At 43.2% G+C, this 20,307-nt stretch overlaps 2 protein-coding genes across 6 annotated transcripts in view; one reads left to right on the top strand and one right to left on the bottom strand.

Annotated features, from left to right (window-relative positions):
* Window positions 1-10,625: 10,625 nt before the first annotated feature.
* Window positions 10,626-12,608, bottom strand: foxb2 (forkhead box B2). Its single transcript, XM_071353712.1, has one exon. The coding sequence runs from the start codon at window positions 12,106-12,108 to the stop codon at window positions 11,173-11,175; it is 936 nt and encodes a 311-aa protein (XP_071209813.1). The 5' UTR covers window positions 12,109-12,608; the 3' UTR covers window positions 10,626-11,172.
* Window positions 12,609-19,574: 6,966 nt separating this feature from the next.
* LOC139545727 (protein prune homolog 2-like) overlaps window positions 19,575-20,307 on the top strand; it is an 80,325-nt gene continuing 79,592 nt past the window's right edge. For 2 of the 5 annotated variants that reach the window (XM_071353802.1, XM_071353801.1), the window contains exon 1: window positions 19,577-19,962. In XM_071353802.1, the coding sequence (XP_071209903.1) occupies window positions 19,927-19,962 (36 nt within the window). In that variant the 5' untranslated portion in view covers window positions 19,577-19,926. Of the gene's footprint in view, window positions 19,963-20,307 lie in introns of all 5 variants that reach the window. The other 3 variants (XR_011669117.1, XM_071353804.1, XM_071353803.1) reach the window with 3 other exon arrangements.

Genomic DNA, 20,307 nt, shown 5'->3' with positions numbered 1-20,307 from the left:
TTTTTTTCTTAACTGACTTGCCTAGTTAAATAAAGGTATAAAGGTAAGGGTGCTCTCAAACAGCTAGATTTTCTTTACCGTGACCAGTTTACAGAGGAGTATAGAGTGCAGTGATGCTCCTTATAGGACACATCACTGCACTCTATACTCCTCTGTAAACTGGTCATCTCTGTATACCCGTCGCAAGACTCACTGGTTGATGCTTATTTATAAAACCCTCTTAGGTCTCACTCCCCCGTCTCTGAGATATCTACTGCAGCCCTCATCCTCCACATACAACACCCGTTCTGCCAGTCACATTCTGTTAAAGGTCCCCAAAGCACACACATCCCTGGGTCGCTCCTCTTTTCTGTTTGCTGCAGCTAGCGACTGGAACGAGCTGCAACAAACACTCAAACTGGACAGTTTTATCTCAATCTCTTCATTAAAAGACTCAATCATGGACACTCTTACTGACAGTTGTGGCTGCTTCGCGTGATGTATTGTTGTCTCTACCTTCTTGCCCTTTGTGCTGTTGTCTGTGCCCAATAATGTTTGTACCATGTTTTGTGCTGCTACCATGTTGTGTTGCTACCATGTTGTGTTGCTACCATGTTGTTGTTATGTTGTGTTGCTACCATGCTGTGTTGTCATGTATTGCTGCCTTGCTATGTTGTTGTCTTAGGTCTCTCTTTATGTAGTGTTGTGTTGTCTCTCTTGTCGTGATGTATGTTTTGTCCTATATTTATATTCTATTTTGTAATTTTTTAAATTCCAGACCCCGTTCCTGCAGGAGGCCTTTTACCTTTTGGTAGGCCGTCATTGTAAATAAGAATTTGTTTTTAACTGACTTGCCTAGTTAAATAAAGGTTAAATACAAATAAATTAAATAAAAATAGCAATCTGGTGCCTGACGGCATGACACGTTACCATTGGTTGATGCATGCATTCACACTATACATCCGCATCACGCAGTGAAACATAGGAAGTCATTGGGCGCCTTCGAATGGATCACTTTTATCAAGTTGTTGACCATCGTTGGTCACTGCCTTTCCAAGTCTGTTGCATTATGGTTAAAAAATTGTCTGACTTGCTGACTGCATGAACTATACAAAAATAATGTGCTCAAAGGTCCTGCAGTTTTTGATGAAGTCACCTTCTAGTCGCTGCAGTTGCTTCTCACGAACTGCACCACCTGCATTGTGAGAAGCACTATTTGTCAACCAATAATTTTTTTTTGACCACTACAAACATGGCAAAATAAGTGACTGAAACAGGGAACCAACTTTGCCCGAATTCTAAAACTACAGGGAATACAATTTAAAAGTGATATTTGAAACCTCTTTCTAACCCACGTGTCAAACTCCTTCCACGGAGGGCAGAGTGTCTGCGGGTTTTCAGTCCACCCTTGTAGTTGATTGAGTAGTAAGGAACTCCCCTCACCTGGTTGTCTAGGTCTTATTTGAAAAGAAAAAATGAAACCCTGCAGAAACTCCGCCCTCTGTGCAATGAATTTGACACCCTGCTCTAACCAATGAGTTGTACACATGTTATCTTTCCAGTTTGTGAGTGTGTGATATGGTTTAGTTTATTTAAGTTTATTTCAACATTTATACAGACCAACTTTTCTAAACAATAGCAGCTATGTTGACACTGCCATGTTGATCTGAGCCTTGCTGTTGGAAAACCAATTCAGTGTACGACTCGGCTGTGGCAGATGCACCTCCCCAGACTTTACTCGCTGACTTTGTCTACTGTCGGCTTCGTTAGGCTTCCAGCTCGAACACACCTATTCACTGTCAATGGAAGGAAGGCGAGAGAAGCAGAGTGGGCAGGGGGACCATTTAGCGACTCGAGCATGGGCGAGGGAGCTGAACGGGACAGGAGAGTGACCAATCAAAGCTCACCATAACTTCCAACCCTTACTGGACTGGCTGACTATGGCTGTTCATACCATAGAAATAGATAGAGGACTCATCTTTATATCTCTGCCATTACAGTGTCTGTGACATCTTGGGCAGCTCCATTGAGCATAAAACCCATAGGAATCCCCACCCAGTTAACTATTTTGACTACTTAAAATGGCGGAAGCATGGTGGAAGCCCTCAATGGCGCTGACCATGCTTAAATGGCCTTTTGACCACTAGAGGCCTTTTTAATTCTATATGGTTGATATGTTGCACTACCTGGCTTGCTTGCTAGCTTGTTAACACCCACATGAGGGCGAGGCTAGCGTGGCTAGGCGATTGCCGCTTTTATAGTGTGAACGCTCTGTGACGTTGCATTTCCACAAAACACGATGGGTGTGATGAAATAACGGAGCCCAATTCATTTTCAAAGGAGGGAGCGTGAACAGAGAGCGACCAAAGTTGGGTAAAGCTGAACTTTATGCAATCGCTATTGACCAATCGAAGCTCACTATAGTTTCCAGCCCGCACTGGATTGGCTGTTGATACCGAGCACTACCTAGCCTACTTGCTAGCTTGCTAGGACTGACATGAGGGCGAAGCTAGAGTGGCTATCCAAATGATGGTGTTATGTGGAAATCCCTTCCGAGCAGGGGAACGAGACCGAACTGTTGTGTGCGTGCACCCTTTATACAGTGCGGCACAACTGGAGATGGCAAACACAGACACTGGTTGTAAATTAAATGTTGCGATGTAACTTGTAGCACAAACTTTGTGCACTCAAAAGCAAGCCCTACAAAGTTCCAGACTGTCAGAATTCTATTTGTGTTTGGCGCAGTACGGAAGTAGGGATGGATGGTGTGGCAGACTACACAATCCCTTTAGATCTCTTCAAGTGTATAGGTAGGGTTAGAAGTTGATTTGGGATCTGACCCAATGTTTCATTTGAGGTTTTGTCCATGAAAACATGAACCCTAATGGCCACTAGAGGGTGCAAGCAGACTGGATTTAACCTTTCAGACTGAATTTAACCTGGGTGATTTTGCTATTGATGTTTTCATGGACAAAATCTTGATTTATTCGTATAGGGCAGATTTTTGGGGTTTTGAACATTTTGCCATAAACTTTTCTTTTTTTCAATGGATAGATATCAAAGTAAAAATTCACAGTATCTCCTATCATAAGTGTCTTTCAATGGATGGTTTTTGATTATTTCCATGGGTCCAGTTAAGCACAGCAACAATGTGTTTGTTATAAAAATGAAACATCGCGTAAAATTAAAAGTCAGACAATGAATAACAAAGTGACACAAACTGGTGTGCAGTTACAGAGAGAGAACATGCCTTGACACACACGCATGCTCAAACACACACACACACACACACACAAACACACACACACGACGCGCCGGGGTCTTTGTCTGTGCGATTAATCCAGTTCCCCTTGTTTGCCTAATTAAAGATAACAGTAATTAAGTGATTGGGAGGAACAACATGCCCGTGTTCCCTCACGCTCCGAGTGAGATGATGAATATGCAGAGGGAGTCGGGGGCCCCACCGCGCTCAGGGGTCAGGTGAGTTAAGATAGACTTTATTGCACCAATAAAAACCCAAGTGCTTCCTCTAATGGAGAGATAAATGATCCGGGAGTCAGTGGAGGACCTTTCCTTTAACCGCTGCCACAGCCGCAATTAACACTAACGAGAGACTAGAACAGTGGGTCGTAGCTAGACCCCGCCGTTCCTGCGTAGCTACCGTACCGGTAGCCTCTGCTGCAAGGTCTGGGTCAGTATACATAAACCATCTCAGAGTAGGAGGGCTGATCTTGGACCAGGTCCCCCCTGTCGATGATTATAGTCTTAAAGAGAAAACTTATCCTAGATCAGCAGCACTTCTACTCTGAGAAACTTTATGATTACGGGCCCTGTGGCATAGGAAGCGTGCCTACAGCATATTGTGAAAGCAAGCACCCTAATGTTAACGTCAAAGTCAAACTGCAGAAGACAGATTGTCACCCGTGTTGAAGAAACCTACACCTACCTGTAATGTGAGATCCTATCTCTCTTGAGTACCTATATCCTCCCCTCACTCTTTCTCTGTCTCTGCTCTTAGACACATTCACTCATACATCACATACGAGCACACAGACAAACACACACACCCTCAGGGCTCATGTGATTGATGTGAGCTTCAGAATTAAACCTGCTCAAGCTTTGCCATAATTATCCATTCCTTTGTCTGTGTGCTTTATCTAAGAGTTCATGCCCAGGTCTAATGGCCCTCTACTGCCATACAATACAAACACATTCATATTCTCCTCTCTCTTTCCCTTTGTGTGTTTCTCTCCTAAACCCATAACTACACAAACATGCACATACTCACGCACTCATATCGCACAGACACACATAATACAAACATGTAAAACCGACATCATGGAATACACATAATGGTCCATCTCTCTGTTTCTCTCTTTCCTCCTTCCCTGCAGGTCCGGTAACTCCATATCTGTGGCCTTGGGCAGGGAGTGTCCTGTTGTCTGTACTCTCTTACTGGACAAAGAGGCTGCGGTGCAGTCGGATGGTCAGACATCCACCTATAGATCCTTAACGTCCCCTGAAGTGGTTAAATTTGTATATTCGACTAGGCAAGTCAGTTAAGAACAAATTCTTATTTACAATGACGTCCTACCCCGGTCAAACCCTAACGATGCCGGTCCAATTGTGCGCCGCCCTATGGGACTCCCAATCACGGCCGGTTGTGATACAGCCTGGAATCAAACTAGGGTCTGTAGTAACGCCTCTAGCACTGAGATGCAGTGCCTTAGACCGCTGCACCACTCGGGAGCCCCCGACAGGGATGGGAAGGGAAATGGCTGGAATGGGTCTGAGTGTAGGATACACTCATTAGGATACACCATAGAAAAACGTTTTGCAATGGAAATTGGTTGGACAAGTTCAGGTAATCCTTCCCGGCTTGAGTCTGTTTTTTTCCGTTTTTGTCTAATGTATACGAACCGTGTGTGAAAGTCTAGTAGGCTGCAGTAGATGTATTTCTAACTGTTCAAAACTGGAATTGTTCATACTTTGGGTTTCTGAGAAAAGCCATACGTTTGACTTTCTCTTTTCAGCACTTTTTGAGTACTTTACCCTCCATTTCTATTGTTGGGGCCATGAAAAAGAATATGAACACTTATCCTTACCCTCCTCAAAAGGTTGGAATGTTTTTGGGAGGTTAAATGAACCTCTTCTCCAAGTAGACTGTGTCCCCAAGTAGACTGTGTGAGAAAGTGTCACGCCCTGACCGTAGAGATCCTTTTTATGTCTCTATTTTGGTTGGTCAGGGCGTGAGTTTGGGTGGGCATTCTATGTCTGGTGTTCTATGTTGTCCTTGTTTTGTATTTCTATGCGTTTGGCCTGGTATGGTTCCCAATCAGAGGCAGCTGTCTATCGTTGTCTCTGATTGAGAACCATACTTAGGTAGCCTGTTCCCACCTGTGTTTGTGGGTAGGTGTTTTCTGTTTTGTGTGTCATCACCTTACAGAACTGTTCGTTTGTCGTTTCTGTTGTTTTGTCAAGTGTTTCGTATTTTATTAAAGTAATATGAACACGTACCACGCTGCACCTTGGTCCTCTTCTCCTTCTCCCGACGACGTTCGTTACAGAAAGTGAGAGATGAAAGAGGAGAAAGGATTGAAAAAGGAGAAAGCATGGGACGGAGGCCAACAAGAATGCCCCCTGACCCCTTTTTGTAATCCATAATGAAGTGTAATAATCTCTAATCAGGTAGAATAATGTGAACCATTAACGCCGACAGCAGAATGGAGATTGGATGAGTTGCGTCAGAGGACCTTGTTCAAAGGACAACCAGAGGGCATCTAGACCCTCACCTCTGAGCACTGAATCACCCTGAATCACAGAGAGAGAGAGAGACAATATGAGAGAAAGGGATCGAGAGAAGAAAGGGGGGGTCTAAGGGAGAGAGAGAGAAAGAAAGGGTTGGAGAAAGCAAGATAAGAGGCTGTGCAAAAAGTGAACGACAATGAAAAGAGAGAGTTATTGTAATCTGCGGTCCTCTCTGGGTGACCTGCCGTTTAGAGTGCCGGGGCTGACAGCTTCTCTCTGTTGCTGGGGCCGATGGTTAATGTTAGGTGAGTTTTTCATTAGCCGGGCTTTACTGTCTCGACGGGCAGCAGACACGTCATGTGCCAACTATCCCCACCATCAATGGGCTGGCGTGGTACAGACGGTGAGGCAGCTATTACCGAGTGGCAGCAGCTGTGGTCCGTACTCCCAGCGCCCGCTAGCAGTGAATCATATACGTTAGCATGATGAGGGTAACTCATCCAGGCAATCTGCGAGGTTGGCTTTGAAGGCAGCTATGTACAGATGTAGGCTATTGGAGTGCAATACTGCCTTATCAACAAAATAGTTGTCTCCTTGTGTGTGGGTGTACTTTAATGGCCTCTGCCAAGAGATGTGTGGACCTTTATGGCACAGGAGGTAGAGTGCTAGCCCTCTAATCGAAGGTGAAAACTAGCTAGCCCTTTGTCAAGAGTGAAAACGTCAACATAGGTGACACACAGTAACTATGTCAGCAGGTGACATATACTATAATTACAATGGTTTGAAAAAAAATATTTTAATATATTCTAGTGTTGCAGATCGAGTGTGTAAAGTTTCTCAGTTGCACAGTGGAGTTGCTCTCTCAAGGTCCTGAGATAAGTATCCTCTGAGGTCGCACTTTCCCTGGCACTGGAAATTCAAGTTGATAAAGAAACCTCTTAAGAATATTATAATTTCATTAGTGCTGCTATATGGTGCAGCCCTTGTGCCCTTGTGGGGGTCTTGTTCTCTACTGTCTGCTGTCTTGTTAAGCCACGAGTTTGTGCCGAGACGGAGAAGAATGCATGCTTGAGATCGACGACATTGCACTTGGCAACTGCAGACTGACGGATGATCTAGACTACCGGTCAATTGTTTTAGAACACCTACTCATTCAAGGGTTTTTCTTTATTTGTACTATTTTCTACATTGTAGAATAATAGTGGAGACATGAAAACTATGAAATAATACACATGGAATCATGTAGTAACCAAAAAAAGTGTCAAACAAATCAAAATATATTTTATATTTGAGATTCTTCTAATAGCCACCCTTTTCCTTGATGACAGTTTTACACACTCTTGCCATTCTCTCAACCAGCTTCACCTGGACTGCTTTTCCAACAGTCTTGAAGGAATTCCCACATATGTTGAGCACTTGTTGGCTGCTTTTCCTTCACTCTGGGGTCCGACACATCCCAAACCATCTCAATTAGGTTGAGGACAGGGGATTGTGGAGGCCAGGTCATCTGATGCAGCACTCCATCACTCTCCTTCTTGGTAAAATAGCCCTTACACAGCCTGGAGGTATGTTGGGTCATTGTCCTGTTGACAACAAATGATAGTCCCACTAAGCCCAAACCAGATGGGATGGCATATCACTACAGAATGCTGTGGTAGCCATGCTAGTTAAGTGTGCCTTGAATTCTAAATAAATCACAGACAGTGTCACCAGCAAAGGACCCCCACACCATCACACCTTCTCATCCATGCTTTACGGTGGGAAATATACATGTGGAGATCATCCGTTCACCCACACCGCGTCTCACAAAGACACAGCGTTTGGAACCAAAAATCTCCAATTTGGACTCCAGACCAAAGGACACATTTCCACCGGTCTGATGTCCATTGCTCGTATTTCTTGGCCCAAGCAAGTCTCTTCTTATTATTGGTGTCCTTAAGTGTGCAAAGCTGTCACCAAGGCAAAGGGTGGCTATTTGAAGAATCTCAAATATAAAATATATTTTGATTTGTTTAACACTTTTTGGTTATTACATGCTTCCATATGTATTATTTCATAGTTTTCATGTCTTCACTATTATTCTACAATGTAGAGAATAGTACAAATAAAGAAAAACCCTTGAATGAGTAGGTGTTCTAAAACTTTTGACCAGTAGTGTACAAATCGCATCACATCCTAAATGACAGTTCGTTATTATTTGTAGATCAGCTAGTCTGCAGACGCCAACTGCTGTCGATCCCAAACACACACCTTATCTCTATTGTTTACCCTGTGCGGATGGGTAGACCTTAGTTTACGTACACACTGATGGTTTAACTCGAGTATAGATAACTGCAGCGATGTAATTGTAATTGCTCACCCTAAATGCTGCTGGATTAAACGATGAATCTATCAATGCAATTATATGTTTTTATCTATTACCACAATTTCTCTCATACAATGGTATCAACATAATAAAATGTACTATCCGTTTCAGAGAATGTTATATCTCTGCTCTGCTTAATTTGTGTGTTTGTGTGTTTGTGTGTGTGTGTGTGTGTGTGTGTGTGTGTGTGTGTGTGTGTGTGTGTGTGTGTGTGTGTGTGTGTGTGTGTGTGTGTGTGTGTGTGTGTGTGTGTGTGTGTGTGTGTGTGTGTGTGTGTGTGTGTGTGTGTGTGTGTGTGGATGAATGAGAGCATTAATGAATTAAGCTGCTCATTATAATGGTCTGCTCTTGTTGGTCATTAAAAAAACTCATGTAGAATTTGTCACCCTGGCCCCGATGGAGTCTGGGTAATTATGGTTAATGTCTCATCTCCTATTCAAGGCTGGAGCGTTATGCTTAGGAGGGTCGTGCAGCAACAACCCCCTGACCTCATATTTTATTCATCTTAACAGTCATATTATTTGTGATTAACAGATTTTCACAGAACAAAAGTTCGATTCATATTCATGTCATACAGTTTAGTTAATCAGTTTTTCTAAGATATAATGACGTATTTGCCTTGCGCAAACGAAATATTGTCATCTCACTTTCAGCCCCATTCATATTCATTTTATCTCTTTGTCTGTGGCCTCTTGATCAGGTACAACTTGATATGATAGGTTTATTACTGTGCTATTGTACCGAGTAGCTATATCATGGGACACACACACACACACACACACACACAGGGACCCACTTAGAATAGCCAGGAAAACTGAATGTGCAAACATACACATGTCAGATGGTCATGTGATATTCTGATTCAAGAAGCTGTGATATTCTGAAGCTAGAGGATCAGCGAGGATAATTGAGACATTATTACGCCTCTTATTAGCTGGTAATTAAGAGGTGTTTAATTATACAGTAACACTGGGAGAATCATTAGAGAGACAACACAGATTAGGGTATTACCTCCTCATAACAATATCACTCGGTATAACTAATATACTGTAGATTAACCTAGAGAGAGAGAGAGAGAGAGAGAGAGAGAGAGAGAGAGAGAGAGAGAGAGAGAGAGAGAGAGAGAGAGAGAGAGAGAGAGAGAGAGAGAGAGAGAGAGAGAGAGAGAGAGAGAGAGAGAGAGAGAGAGAGAGAGAGAGAGAGAGAGAGAGAGAGAGAGAGAGAGAGAGAGAGAGAGAGAGAGAGAGAGAGAGAGAGAGAGAGAGAGAGAGAGAGAGAAGCCTCCAGATGCTTTTCAGTTCACCACTGGGCTGTTATTTAGAGAAAGTCATGGAGAATTATACAAAAAGAGAAGGATTTGAGATATGGTGCGTGTGTTTGTGTATGCATGTGCGTATGTGACAGATACCTCATTAATAATGACACAGACCCATTTTAATCCTAACTCCCACGTCTTTCCTCCACTTGTACGTCTCAATTATTTGTTCAGAGGCCGGTGTGACAACGGAATGGGTTATGGTTGCCTTTGGAATGCTAAACAGGAAGCCTGAAAGTAAGTCACTGTCAGTGGGCAGTACCAAGCCCTTTGTGTTCTGGAGGGGACCTGCTCCCTGGACTTCAAAGGTGGGATTATGTTGGAAAGAGAAAAACAAAAGAAAACTTCATCTAATGCCCGCTTTTGAAGTTATGGAGGTATATAATACACCCCCCTCAATCCATCCTTTGTGGCACACTCATAGCAGCCAGGTCTTCTAGACACACACACACACACACACACACACACACACACACACACACATACACACAATCACAGTAATCTAAGGTTCAGTGCTACATCTGGAGTCCTTGCAAACACGGAAGTTAATTGACATATATTTAATGACCTTTAAGCTACATGTTACAACAATATTGGGGAAAAGTATATTTGATGTTATCATAGCATAGCCTAACAACTTAATAACAGATATCTCAATATAGTTCAATGTGTGGGACGCTTGTTTTCTGCTTGATTGTATACAAAAACGGTGAAATCCCTGGTTAATAAACTGTCTCAATTGGATAACGCGCAACAGGTGCCCCGCGCGTCAGGCCGTTTTTCTCCCAGAGTTTGATGCTTTACTGCGCTCGTTTATGCGCGTGATTATGTTAATATGATTCAAACATAATAACAATCATAATAATCATAAAAACATAAACGCATCTACTCTTTAGCTTGGTGACGAGCTCTGTGAATATCATGATACCCCATAAAGCAAACATTGGCCTACATTAGGCAATGAGACCATATTTGTACTACAACATGTTCAAGTACGTGAATGATTCTCTAATCTTCAATTTGACCACATAAATTGACACCTGAAATATCGTGTATAACAAGCGCAAGATAGTGTGACTTGCTCTCATGCCTTTCACACGAGGTGTCACACAATTGAGGAAAACCAGCAAACAAACGACGTCAGAAAAAACGTCTCGATAATTCAAACGAAACAATCCACACAAAAAAAATGACAAAATAACTCAGACAGATGATGAATTTCGTTTAAAGTTCTTTATAAATCTCTTAAGATAAATCATGTTATTTTACAGTCATAACATTTATCTTACATGTTATATTCATTTAGCGTGCTAATAAGAACAGCCCATAATAAACATGTGTGCTATTATTAGACAACACGTTTCATTTTTCAATTAAATCTAATGAACAAAAACTTTGAAATCATTTATATTATCCGCTCATACATTTAAAAACTGAGGCAGCAAGTTTTGATTTTCTTCTTTATTTTGATTGACTAAATTATTATTATTAAATTAAAACTCTCTTTGGGTCAATTCCTCATTGTATTTTAGTGCCACATGTAATGTCATAAATACCTTCACAAAATGTGCTAATAATGGATTTAAGAAGAAATTATGCTGAAATACGTGGTAGCTTACAACTCATCACTATAAAGATACAGTCTGAATTCCTTTACAGCTTTTCATACCTGCTCAACATCTAGGCAACTATACATGATTAACATTTTAGATACTGCTCTCGTTCCCTCGTAGATACAGAATCGAGTTGTTGATGTTTTACCCGGTTAAGACAGCAGAAGAGCCGGGTGTATCGCGTTGCCCTTGCCCTCCAAAGGGTCGGAACCATTCTTCTCCAGCATGGATGAAGAGGAGCAGAGCTGCGATGGGCCGGACGGAAGGCCCGAAAGACCCGGCATCGGACCCATAGACGGGGTGGGTTTGATGGGCACAGGAACAGCGGGTAGCGTCTGTCCACTGGCGTGATGGTAGAGACCCTTCATGGACACGCCAAAGGGCGCATACTCTGAGGAGACGGGTATGGCGCTCATGGAATCTGACAGCATGCCGACGTGCGGCCACATTGAGTTGACCACACTGCTGAGCTGCGCGGGCACAGGGTAGCCCAGGTGGTGCATTACCGAAGTGATGGGCAGCCCGCTCGTCATCACGCCCTTGTAGTCCCGACCTATGATGTTCTCAATGGCAAACGGGTGCTTGAAGCCGCCGGACTGTCCGCAGTTGATGCTGCCGTAGCTCTGAAAGTGGGGGAGCCTGCCCACTGCCGCCGCGGGGCCTGGATGCTCATGATGCCCTCCACTCAGCTTGCCCTGGTGGTGGAAGTAGTGCATCATCGGGGAGCTCTTGCAGGCCATGTGCTCAGCGCGCAGAAGTTTAAAGCGCTTCCGCCTGCGTAGAAAGCTGCCGTTTTCGAACATGTCCCCACAGTCTGGGTGCAGGGCCCAAAAGCTGCCCTTCCCCGGCTGATCGGGCCGCCGGGGGATTTTGATGAAGCAATCATTGAATGACAGGTTGTGTCGCAGAGAGTTCTGCCACCGCTGTGTGTTCTCCCGGTAGTAAGGGAAGCGGTCCATAATGAACTTATAGATGTCGCTCAGTGGGAGCATCTTCTCCGTTGAGTTCTGGATGGCCATGGCTGTCAGAGAGATATAGGAGTAAGGCGGCTTCTGGTCACTGTACGAGTTCTTCCCCGGACGAGGCATGCTTGTGCTTACTAAGCCTATTTATGATTTAGCTCTGCTGTCTATTTTCTGATGAGGGCGCCTGAATATTGTTGCAAGGCTTTGGTCAGTATCAGTGACTTTACGCACGATTTTCCAAAGTTTGGAGACTCCAAAATCATTTATTTCCTGGCATTGTGTGTTCGTATTTTAGTGGTCTAAAATCATGTGTGAGTCAGACAGGCAAACACAGACACACATTTCGGTCATGCTTTCTCCAGATGAATTCCTCAAAGATGTGGCTCACAAAAAGCCCCAAAAGGTTTCTCATTCCTCCACCGGCGCACACAAATTCAGAAGTTCATCTCGTGCGTAAAATGACAACACATGAAAGAGTCCGTCTCTTGCTGTTTCTTTTCCCGCTACACAGAAGATACGAGACCAGTCTCTGCGACAGCACAGGGCGAGGGTTTGGTGATGCTCCTCGTGTGGGGCCGAGCGCTCCTAGTGCGCTCTTCTGGCCACCCCGCGCCGTTTTTGTAAGGCTGGCATACAAGCACTCAAGGACACGTTGGGGGAAAGGGGAGGGATGGATGGTGAGGAATAAAGAGGAGGGGAAGGGGAAATCTGAACTCATCCGCGTGCCCTTAGCCCGTGTCAATCAGGACCCTCGCGCGCTCCAAGAGGATAAAGGGTGGACATAACAGTAAATATTAGTGATGGGGCATATAACACCCCATAATAGTAGCCTAGTCTAATAATACTAATGTTTAGGGAAGAATATGATAACTATAAAGGGATAATTAAAACAGAACAAAATGTTCTTACAGTTTTTTCACCTTTATTCGAATATGTTTGAATGTAATTTATCTTTCACCAATTTTGTTAATTTAAGTCAGATTTTCTTCTCGTAAATCGTCCATGAAAATTTGCCGCTTGTCTGTGTTTTATGTTAATAAGTTCAAGTTGAAACACTGGAGCTTTTTAATGCCTTCTTGGATAGAGCTAAAGATCTCTGAATTCTTAACGTTGCTTTTCATTTCTTAAATTCTACAATAGCTTTTTGTGTGATGCCATTGTAAGAAGCAATTTCTTTGGAAAAATCTCAAATTCGTTATAGCTACGTTTATCTTCGTTTTCTATCTTAGTGTATTATTTGTTTATGTGACGAAATATGACCGATTCCAACCTAGTCTAAGCTATTACCCAGTAATTTTGATGCTTGAAAATACACATTATGCAATTTAACTTTATGCACACTGTTCAGAAGGATATCACATATGGCAATGGTAAGCCTATGAGTGTAAATCTAGAAAGATCTATTTTCATTCCATTCTTTTTCAAATTGTTGAAACTGCAGTTTAAGATAACAATCAATCATGTAGGCTATGAACACACACACACACACACACACAAACGCACGTTGATTAATTGCGGAGAGGGGACTCGTTGCAACCAACCAACCTGCCAACACGCACGCACGCGCGCGCGCACACACACACACGCACACACACACACACACACTCATGTTGTTGGAGATTAATTGCGGTGAGGGGACTCCTTGCAGCCAACCTGCTGTCTGTCTGTTTAAACACCCTCCCGCGTATACTACAAGGATGTAAACAAACTTGCTCCCTCCTCTGAGTTCCGATAAACGAAATAACAAAAGCTGCTCCTGATTTTGCACGGCCAGGTGTCACGGCTCGGCCCTCAACGGCGCCGGTCTTCTCGTGCGCCCCAGCGGGACCCGAATACATTACAATAATTAAGCCTTCCGTGATTTACCTTCCTTGGAGAGAGGTCCAACAATGTAATTAAGCGTGAGCTTGCTATTTTATATATGAATATTCAAAACGGCAGGGCCAGCTCTAGCCTTTTGGGGGCCCTGGGCAAGATTTGGTTTAAAGTCAAGTTCCTGCAATTCTAGAAAAATGTTCATGGGGATAGAGAAAATGTAGCAGTTTTAAAGCAAGATTTCTGCAATACGACACATTTTGCAATGGGGCGGAGAGAATTGTTTTACATTTTATAACTCATTTCATGAAGTTCTACTTGTTTTGGCATGGGGCGAAGAGACATGTTTCACATTGAATAACTCATTTCATAAAATTCTACTTGTTTTGGCATGGGGCGAAGAGAGAAATGTGCAGTTTTACAGCCTTGTGTCATGTTAACATAGAGTGTATGTCCAATTCCCCGCATAAATCTAATTAGCATAATACAAAATCCCCATCGAAATCTGTCTGTTTAAGCTAGAGATATGTTTTTTTTTTTTTTGCATGGGCTGCGTTTCAATCCACCAATGGAGGTCTTCCTCATCTGAGGTGGAAGGAGACCGAGCTACAGCGGTGTTTGTCAGACTATGAGACATCCCGAAAATCGGACTTCTCAAGAAAACTTCAGTAGCATCCGAACGGTTTGGCCTACAAACTAATGACCAAAAAGATGAGACTCTCACGATGGTGCTCTCCGTTTTGCTCTATGACCCCCACAAGAGTCCCGGGACTAGTCTGAAGTCTGCACCGCCGATCTGCCAACTTCTGTTTGTAGTGTCCAAACAGTTTGGGCTAGATACTAATATGGAAAGGTTAAACTCTCACGAACACTTAGATATTGTTTGTTTTTTTGCTCTAGGACGCCCACAAGCCTCACATGACTCGTCTGAAGGTAGGCAGTACCAGTTAAAAACATTTATGGAAGTATATATGGAAGTAGTTTAGTGTCGATTTTTTTGTTGTTAAATATGGGTGAAAAATTATATACAAATAATTTCCTGATCTTTCTTATATCGCTGACACTTTAAAACAAACTTCCTTTTGTTACATTTTTTAACTATCTGTTTTTCCATGTATGAATCTGTTGTTTTTCAATGCGTTTTAATGGGCTAATAGCCAAATTCAATGTTTCATCCCCCCCAAAATGTGTATATGCAGTACCAGTCAAAACTTGGCATGCTCTCAACCAGCTTCATGAGGAATGCTTTTCCAACAGTCTTGAAGGAGTTCCCACATATGCTGAGTACTCGTTGGCTGCTTTTCCTTCACTCTGTGGTCCAACTCATCCCAAACCATCTCAATTGGGTTAAGGTCGGGTGATTGTGGAGGTCAGGTCATCTGATGCAGCCCTCTCCTTCTTGGTCAAATAGCCCTTACACAGCCTGGAGGTGTGTTGGGTCATTGTTCTTTTGAAAAACAAATGATAGTGCTGCAAAATGCTGTGGTAGCCATGCTGGTTAAGAGTGCCTTGAATTGTAAATAAATCACAGACAGTGTCACCAGCAAAGCACCACCACACCTTCACACCTTCTCCTCCATGCTTCACGTGGGAATCACACTTACGAAGATCATCCGTTCACCTACTCTGCATCTCACAAAGACACGGCGGTTGGAACCAAATATCTCAAATTTGGACTCCTCAGACCAAAGAACAGATTTCCGCCGGTCTAATGTCCATTGCTCGTGTTTGTTGGCCCAAGCAAGTGTCTTCTTATTGGTGTCCTTTAGTAGTGGTTTCTTTGCAGCAATTTGACCATGAAGGCCTGATTCACGTAGTATTCTCTGAACAGTTTTTGTTGAGATGTCTGTTACTTGAACTCTGTGAAGCATTTATTTGGGCTGCAATTTCTGAGGTGCAGTTAACTCTAATGAACTTATCCTCTGCAGCAGAGGTAACTCTGGGTCTTCCTTTCCTGTGGCGGTCCTCATGAGAGCCAGTTTCATCATAGCACTTGATGGTTTTTCCGACTGCACTTGAAGAAACTTTCAAAGTTCTTGAAATGTTCCGTATTGACTGACCTTCATGTCTTAAAGTAATGATGGACTGTCGTTTCTCTTTGCTTATTTGAGCTGTTCCTGACATAATATGGACTTGGTCTTTTACCAAATAGGGCCACCTTCTGTATACCATCCCTACCTTGTCACAACACAACTGATTGGCTCAAACGCATTAAGAAGAAAATAAATTCCACAAATGTACTTTTAACAAGGCACACCTGTTAATTGAAATGCATTCCAGGGGACTACCTCATGAAGCTGGTTGAGAGAATGCCAAGAGTGTGCAAAGCTGTCATCAAGGCAAAGGGTGGCTACTTTGAAGAATCTGATTCCATATGTGTTATTTCATAGTTTTGATGTCTTCACTATTATTCTACAATGTAGAAAAAAGTAAAAATAAAGAAAAACCCTTGAATGAGTAGGTGTGTCCAAACTTTTGACTGGTACTGTATTTTTAGGATATCTAAAGGGGTCCTAATATTCAAAATCAAATCGCTAAATGATCCTTGGTATGACCATCTCAAAACAATTCCATATGTTAGCTTCACAGGAGGTTGGTGGCACCTTAAGTGGGCAGGACGGGCTCGTGGTAATGGCTGGAGCAGAATCAGTGGAATGGTGCCAATCCGTTTGCTCCGTTCCAGACATTATTATGAGCCGTCCTTCCCTCAGCAGCCAGCACTAGCTTAGTAGAACCCCCCCCCCTAGACTAATTTACCACTTTAAAATGTTTTACTGAATGCACAACCAAATTTCGAAATGGCACTTTGTGTATTCTAGCATTCAACAGTAAGTTAAGACCCCGACTGAGTAAAAAATAAAAAAATAAAAAGCCCTAGGCCCTAGGCAAATGCCTATGTAGCTTATGCCCAGGGCTGGCCCTGCAAAACATGTCAATTAATTTGCCAACAGATCTCTTCCATTACGTCTGCCACCTTCAAGCACTACAGAGTCACCAGCGCCATATAAGAGTATATTTTATACAGAGCCTATGAGTCCTCATATAAGCACCTTTAAAATAAAGCACTTTTTAAAAGTAATTTAGGCCTATAGGCTTCATGAAAAATCCATTGTTTTTCAGCGCCTAAAATTTAGTTGGTGCCCTTCGAGGCCCACAGAGGCTAATGCGGGTGGATACATCCTCTTTAAACGCGCGGGAAAGATAAATATTAAATCTGTTTTCACATAGGGGGCCGTTAAGTAGGCCTAGACATCGCGCTGATATGCATAACAAAATTAATTAGGTAGTGTTCGCAGCATCCAACTCCTGGACAAATAACTACTTGTAAAGCACACCTTCTGGGCATACTGAACATATGCTGGAATTATCCTTAATTGACTAATTACATAAATTACTCATTAATTTTTACAGCACATCAATTATAAAATATATATCAATTAATTTTGCATAAATTAAGGCGGCACACCGCTGAAGAAGGAGGTAGGGGGATAAAGGCGCAGGGAGGGGGCCCACACATGGGGTGGGGGTGCGGGGAAAGGGGTCGTCTGTTTGTTTCGAGAGTCTAATAATTATTTGTTCAGCTTAGGGCAGGATGTTATTCCTCTGTCTCCCATTTGAAAAGAGATGTGGATAATGGAAATTATGATAATAATCTTTAAAGACCCCTCGTGAAGTCATCAGGGCGCATAGCGGCAGAGCGAAACATTTAAATCAATTAACCCTATTGTTTCAACGGAAAAATTAGCCGGTTTGGGAGTGGTAAGGTTTAGGCCCTACCGTTGGAGTAATGGGAAATTATTTAGTGGTGACGCATAATGCTCCATGATTGCTCTATTTCCCCATAAAACAGCGGGTGGGGTGGTGGTGATGGCGTCTCCTTGTTGTCGTTAAAAGTTATTGGAAACTCAGTCAAGTTCTGGTGAACCTATATAATATTCCTCATGACAGAAAAGTGGCTTTTTGGTTGGTGCCATCACGACATAAATCTGGTCCTCATTTAGTAATTTAAGTAGGCTAGTTATTAAGACCGGCCTATATTTTTTTTCAAGAATTGGTCTTTTGACCAATCAGATCAGCTCTGAGAAAGAGCTGACATTAAATGATCTGACGTGATCGGTCAAAAGACCAATTATTGGAAAAATATAAAAATTGGTCTGTCAGTTGTGAACAGTGAGTGAATTACACATTCACCTCGGAGACAGTTTTTCAGAGAAATTACAAGGTGAAGATCCTTTAGTACGGGGGACAGTTGTAGCGCAGTGGCTGGTGAGCGGGCAAGACCGTTGATGCTCTACCGGGCAATGGACACTGGGCGGCAGTGGTCAGCTCTCTCCATCATTTCCCTCTCTCTACCCCCCCATCCCGCCTCTCAGCTATAATGTTCTGCACTTGCCCACACCATGGGTTATGCACCTGCCCTGGCCATGCAAGACCAGTTTATTTGCAAGAATATTCGAGTTGTGGAGTTGACTAGCCTGGTTAGAGTCCGAATCACTGAAGAAGTCTATTTCAGTTATGTATTCCCTATTATGTACAATTGTAAAAGTTGAACGTTTGAAATATGGCTGAACAACCACACTGGGAGCTTTCCCGTTCAGGATTATTGTGCAGCCCTCTGCCATTAAATTGGGGTTTCCTTAGTGGCCAGTGAGATTTAGGCTATTGATAGACCCGCCTACCTAACGGCCGCTGTCCACTGTCAGTGTGGTGCTGAAGGTCAGTTCTCTGGAGTCGGGACAAGACCAATGTTTCGCCGCTGTCCATGCTGAAATCTCATATCGCTGGTAAGCTATTTGTTGCTCATACATCGGATGTCCCTCCACAACTTCTGTGTGGTTTCAACAAAGTAGACTTCAGAAAATTGATAATTTTGGTTTCAAACAAGGAACAACAATGTTGACTATATTATAGTTAAGCAATAAGGCCGGTCACGACGCAACGCAGAGTGCCTGGATACAGCCCTTAGACACGGTGTATTGGCCATATATGTGCCTTACTGCTATTATAAACTGGTTACACACGTAATTAGAGCAGTAAAAATGAACGTTTTGTCATACCTGTGGTATATGTCTGATATACCACAGCTGTCAAACAATCAGCATTCTGGGCTCGAACCACCCAGTTTATAATAACAATTATAGAATTGCATTTTGTTGACGAACAAAAATGAATTATTACGAAGTAATAGCCAGTCAGTTACAGTCATGGCCTGTTTATTGTTTATAGAGGACAGGAGTGAGCTTGAAGAGGGGTGAGAGGCAGGCTGCTGAGGTGTGTGTTGCGCCACTTTTACATATTGCCTACTGGTATTATGAAATGGTTGGGTAGGCCTATGTGACACGAGGACTACAGTGTGTAACGCCAAACGCCTTTTGCATGCGGTCAATCACAAATTGCTCCAAGTCTGTGTGTGAAAAAGAGAGAGAGAGAGAGATCTTCCCGAAGGTGTTTTTTTATGTTATGTTATCCTATAACATGTTTTCATTGCGTTTTAATTCAATTGGGGTTGATTACTGTTCAATCACAGTAAAAAAAAAAAAAAACATAAATGTATGCCAAGGCAATTGTATGAGCGTTCAACATTTTATTGACGGTTCTTAAAAACAACGTCTCTGGGTTTTTATTTGTCATGCAGTGCATATTATCAATTTGTGCGCCAACGGGACGCGCACGCGACCACACGCACGAAACACTCACGCGCATAAACACACACACACACACACAGTCTTTGGCCTCCGTGGTCGGACAGTCTCACCAGTAGGCTACTACAAACACGTCAAACCGTATCCTCGGCGCTGCAGAATTCTGCATTTCTGAAGCGGCTGGGCGCTCTATCCATGTTTGCATTCCTGTTATAAACGGCTTTAATCTACCCGGATACATTTTTGCCATTGGCGGGGATTCCCAAACGCTGGGTGCACGTTGAATTCAGCGAGCGCGCCCCCGCTGGATAGCTTCCCGTCACACCCACTCCATATCTGGCCAGCCTGGAGAGGGAGGACCGCTAGTTGAGCCAGTGCTGCAGTGAGCGCAGCGGGGGATTCGGCGGCGCAACAGCACAAAGACAACCAGCGTTGTAAACTTGTATATGGAGACTGCAGCGTCCCCGCAACGACAAAGTCCAACATGGAAGATTATTTGCGGCGGGCCAAGACCATGCTGGTGAGTTTTAGCCTAAACAGCCCGGGGTTAATAATGGTTTTACTGATTGGGATGATGACGACATGCTACAGGCTGTATTCCTGTTGCTGAACTGTACATTCTCTCGTTTCTTTGCCCCACAAGCAGCACCTTTAGTAGGCTACGGCGCCAGGCCTGAATGATGAATAAAAACGAGTGGTCCAAACCATAAGCTTCTCCTCCCACACATTTTTTAAAATTAAATTTTGATCAGGGAATGCATGGAAATAGCAAGTTCATCAGAGGCACGCACCAGCCCGTACGCACCTATGCTGCAGATAACGCCTCATCTGTCATCAAGCGCACTATTTGCATTTTATTTACGCC

This window comes from Salvelinus alpinus, chromosome 19 (assembly GCF_045679555.1).
Source record: "Salvelinus alpinus chromosome 19, SLU_Salpinus.1, whole genome shotgun sequence".
Classification (NCBI taxonomy): Eukaryota; Metazoa; Chordata; class Actinopteri; order Salmoniformes; family Salmonidae; genus Salvelinus; species Salvelinus alpinus.
The sequence above is the reverse complement of the archived record's forward strand: the minus strand, read 5'-3'. Positions and strand labels throughout refer to the sequence as shown.

Bases quoted from the DNA above. Each gene is read 5' to 3' on its own strand.
- foxb2 (XM_071353712.1), bottom strand. From the start codon at position 12,108: ATGCCTCGTCCGGGGAAGAACTCGTACAGTGACCAGAAGCCGCCTTAC.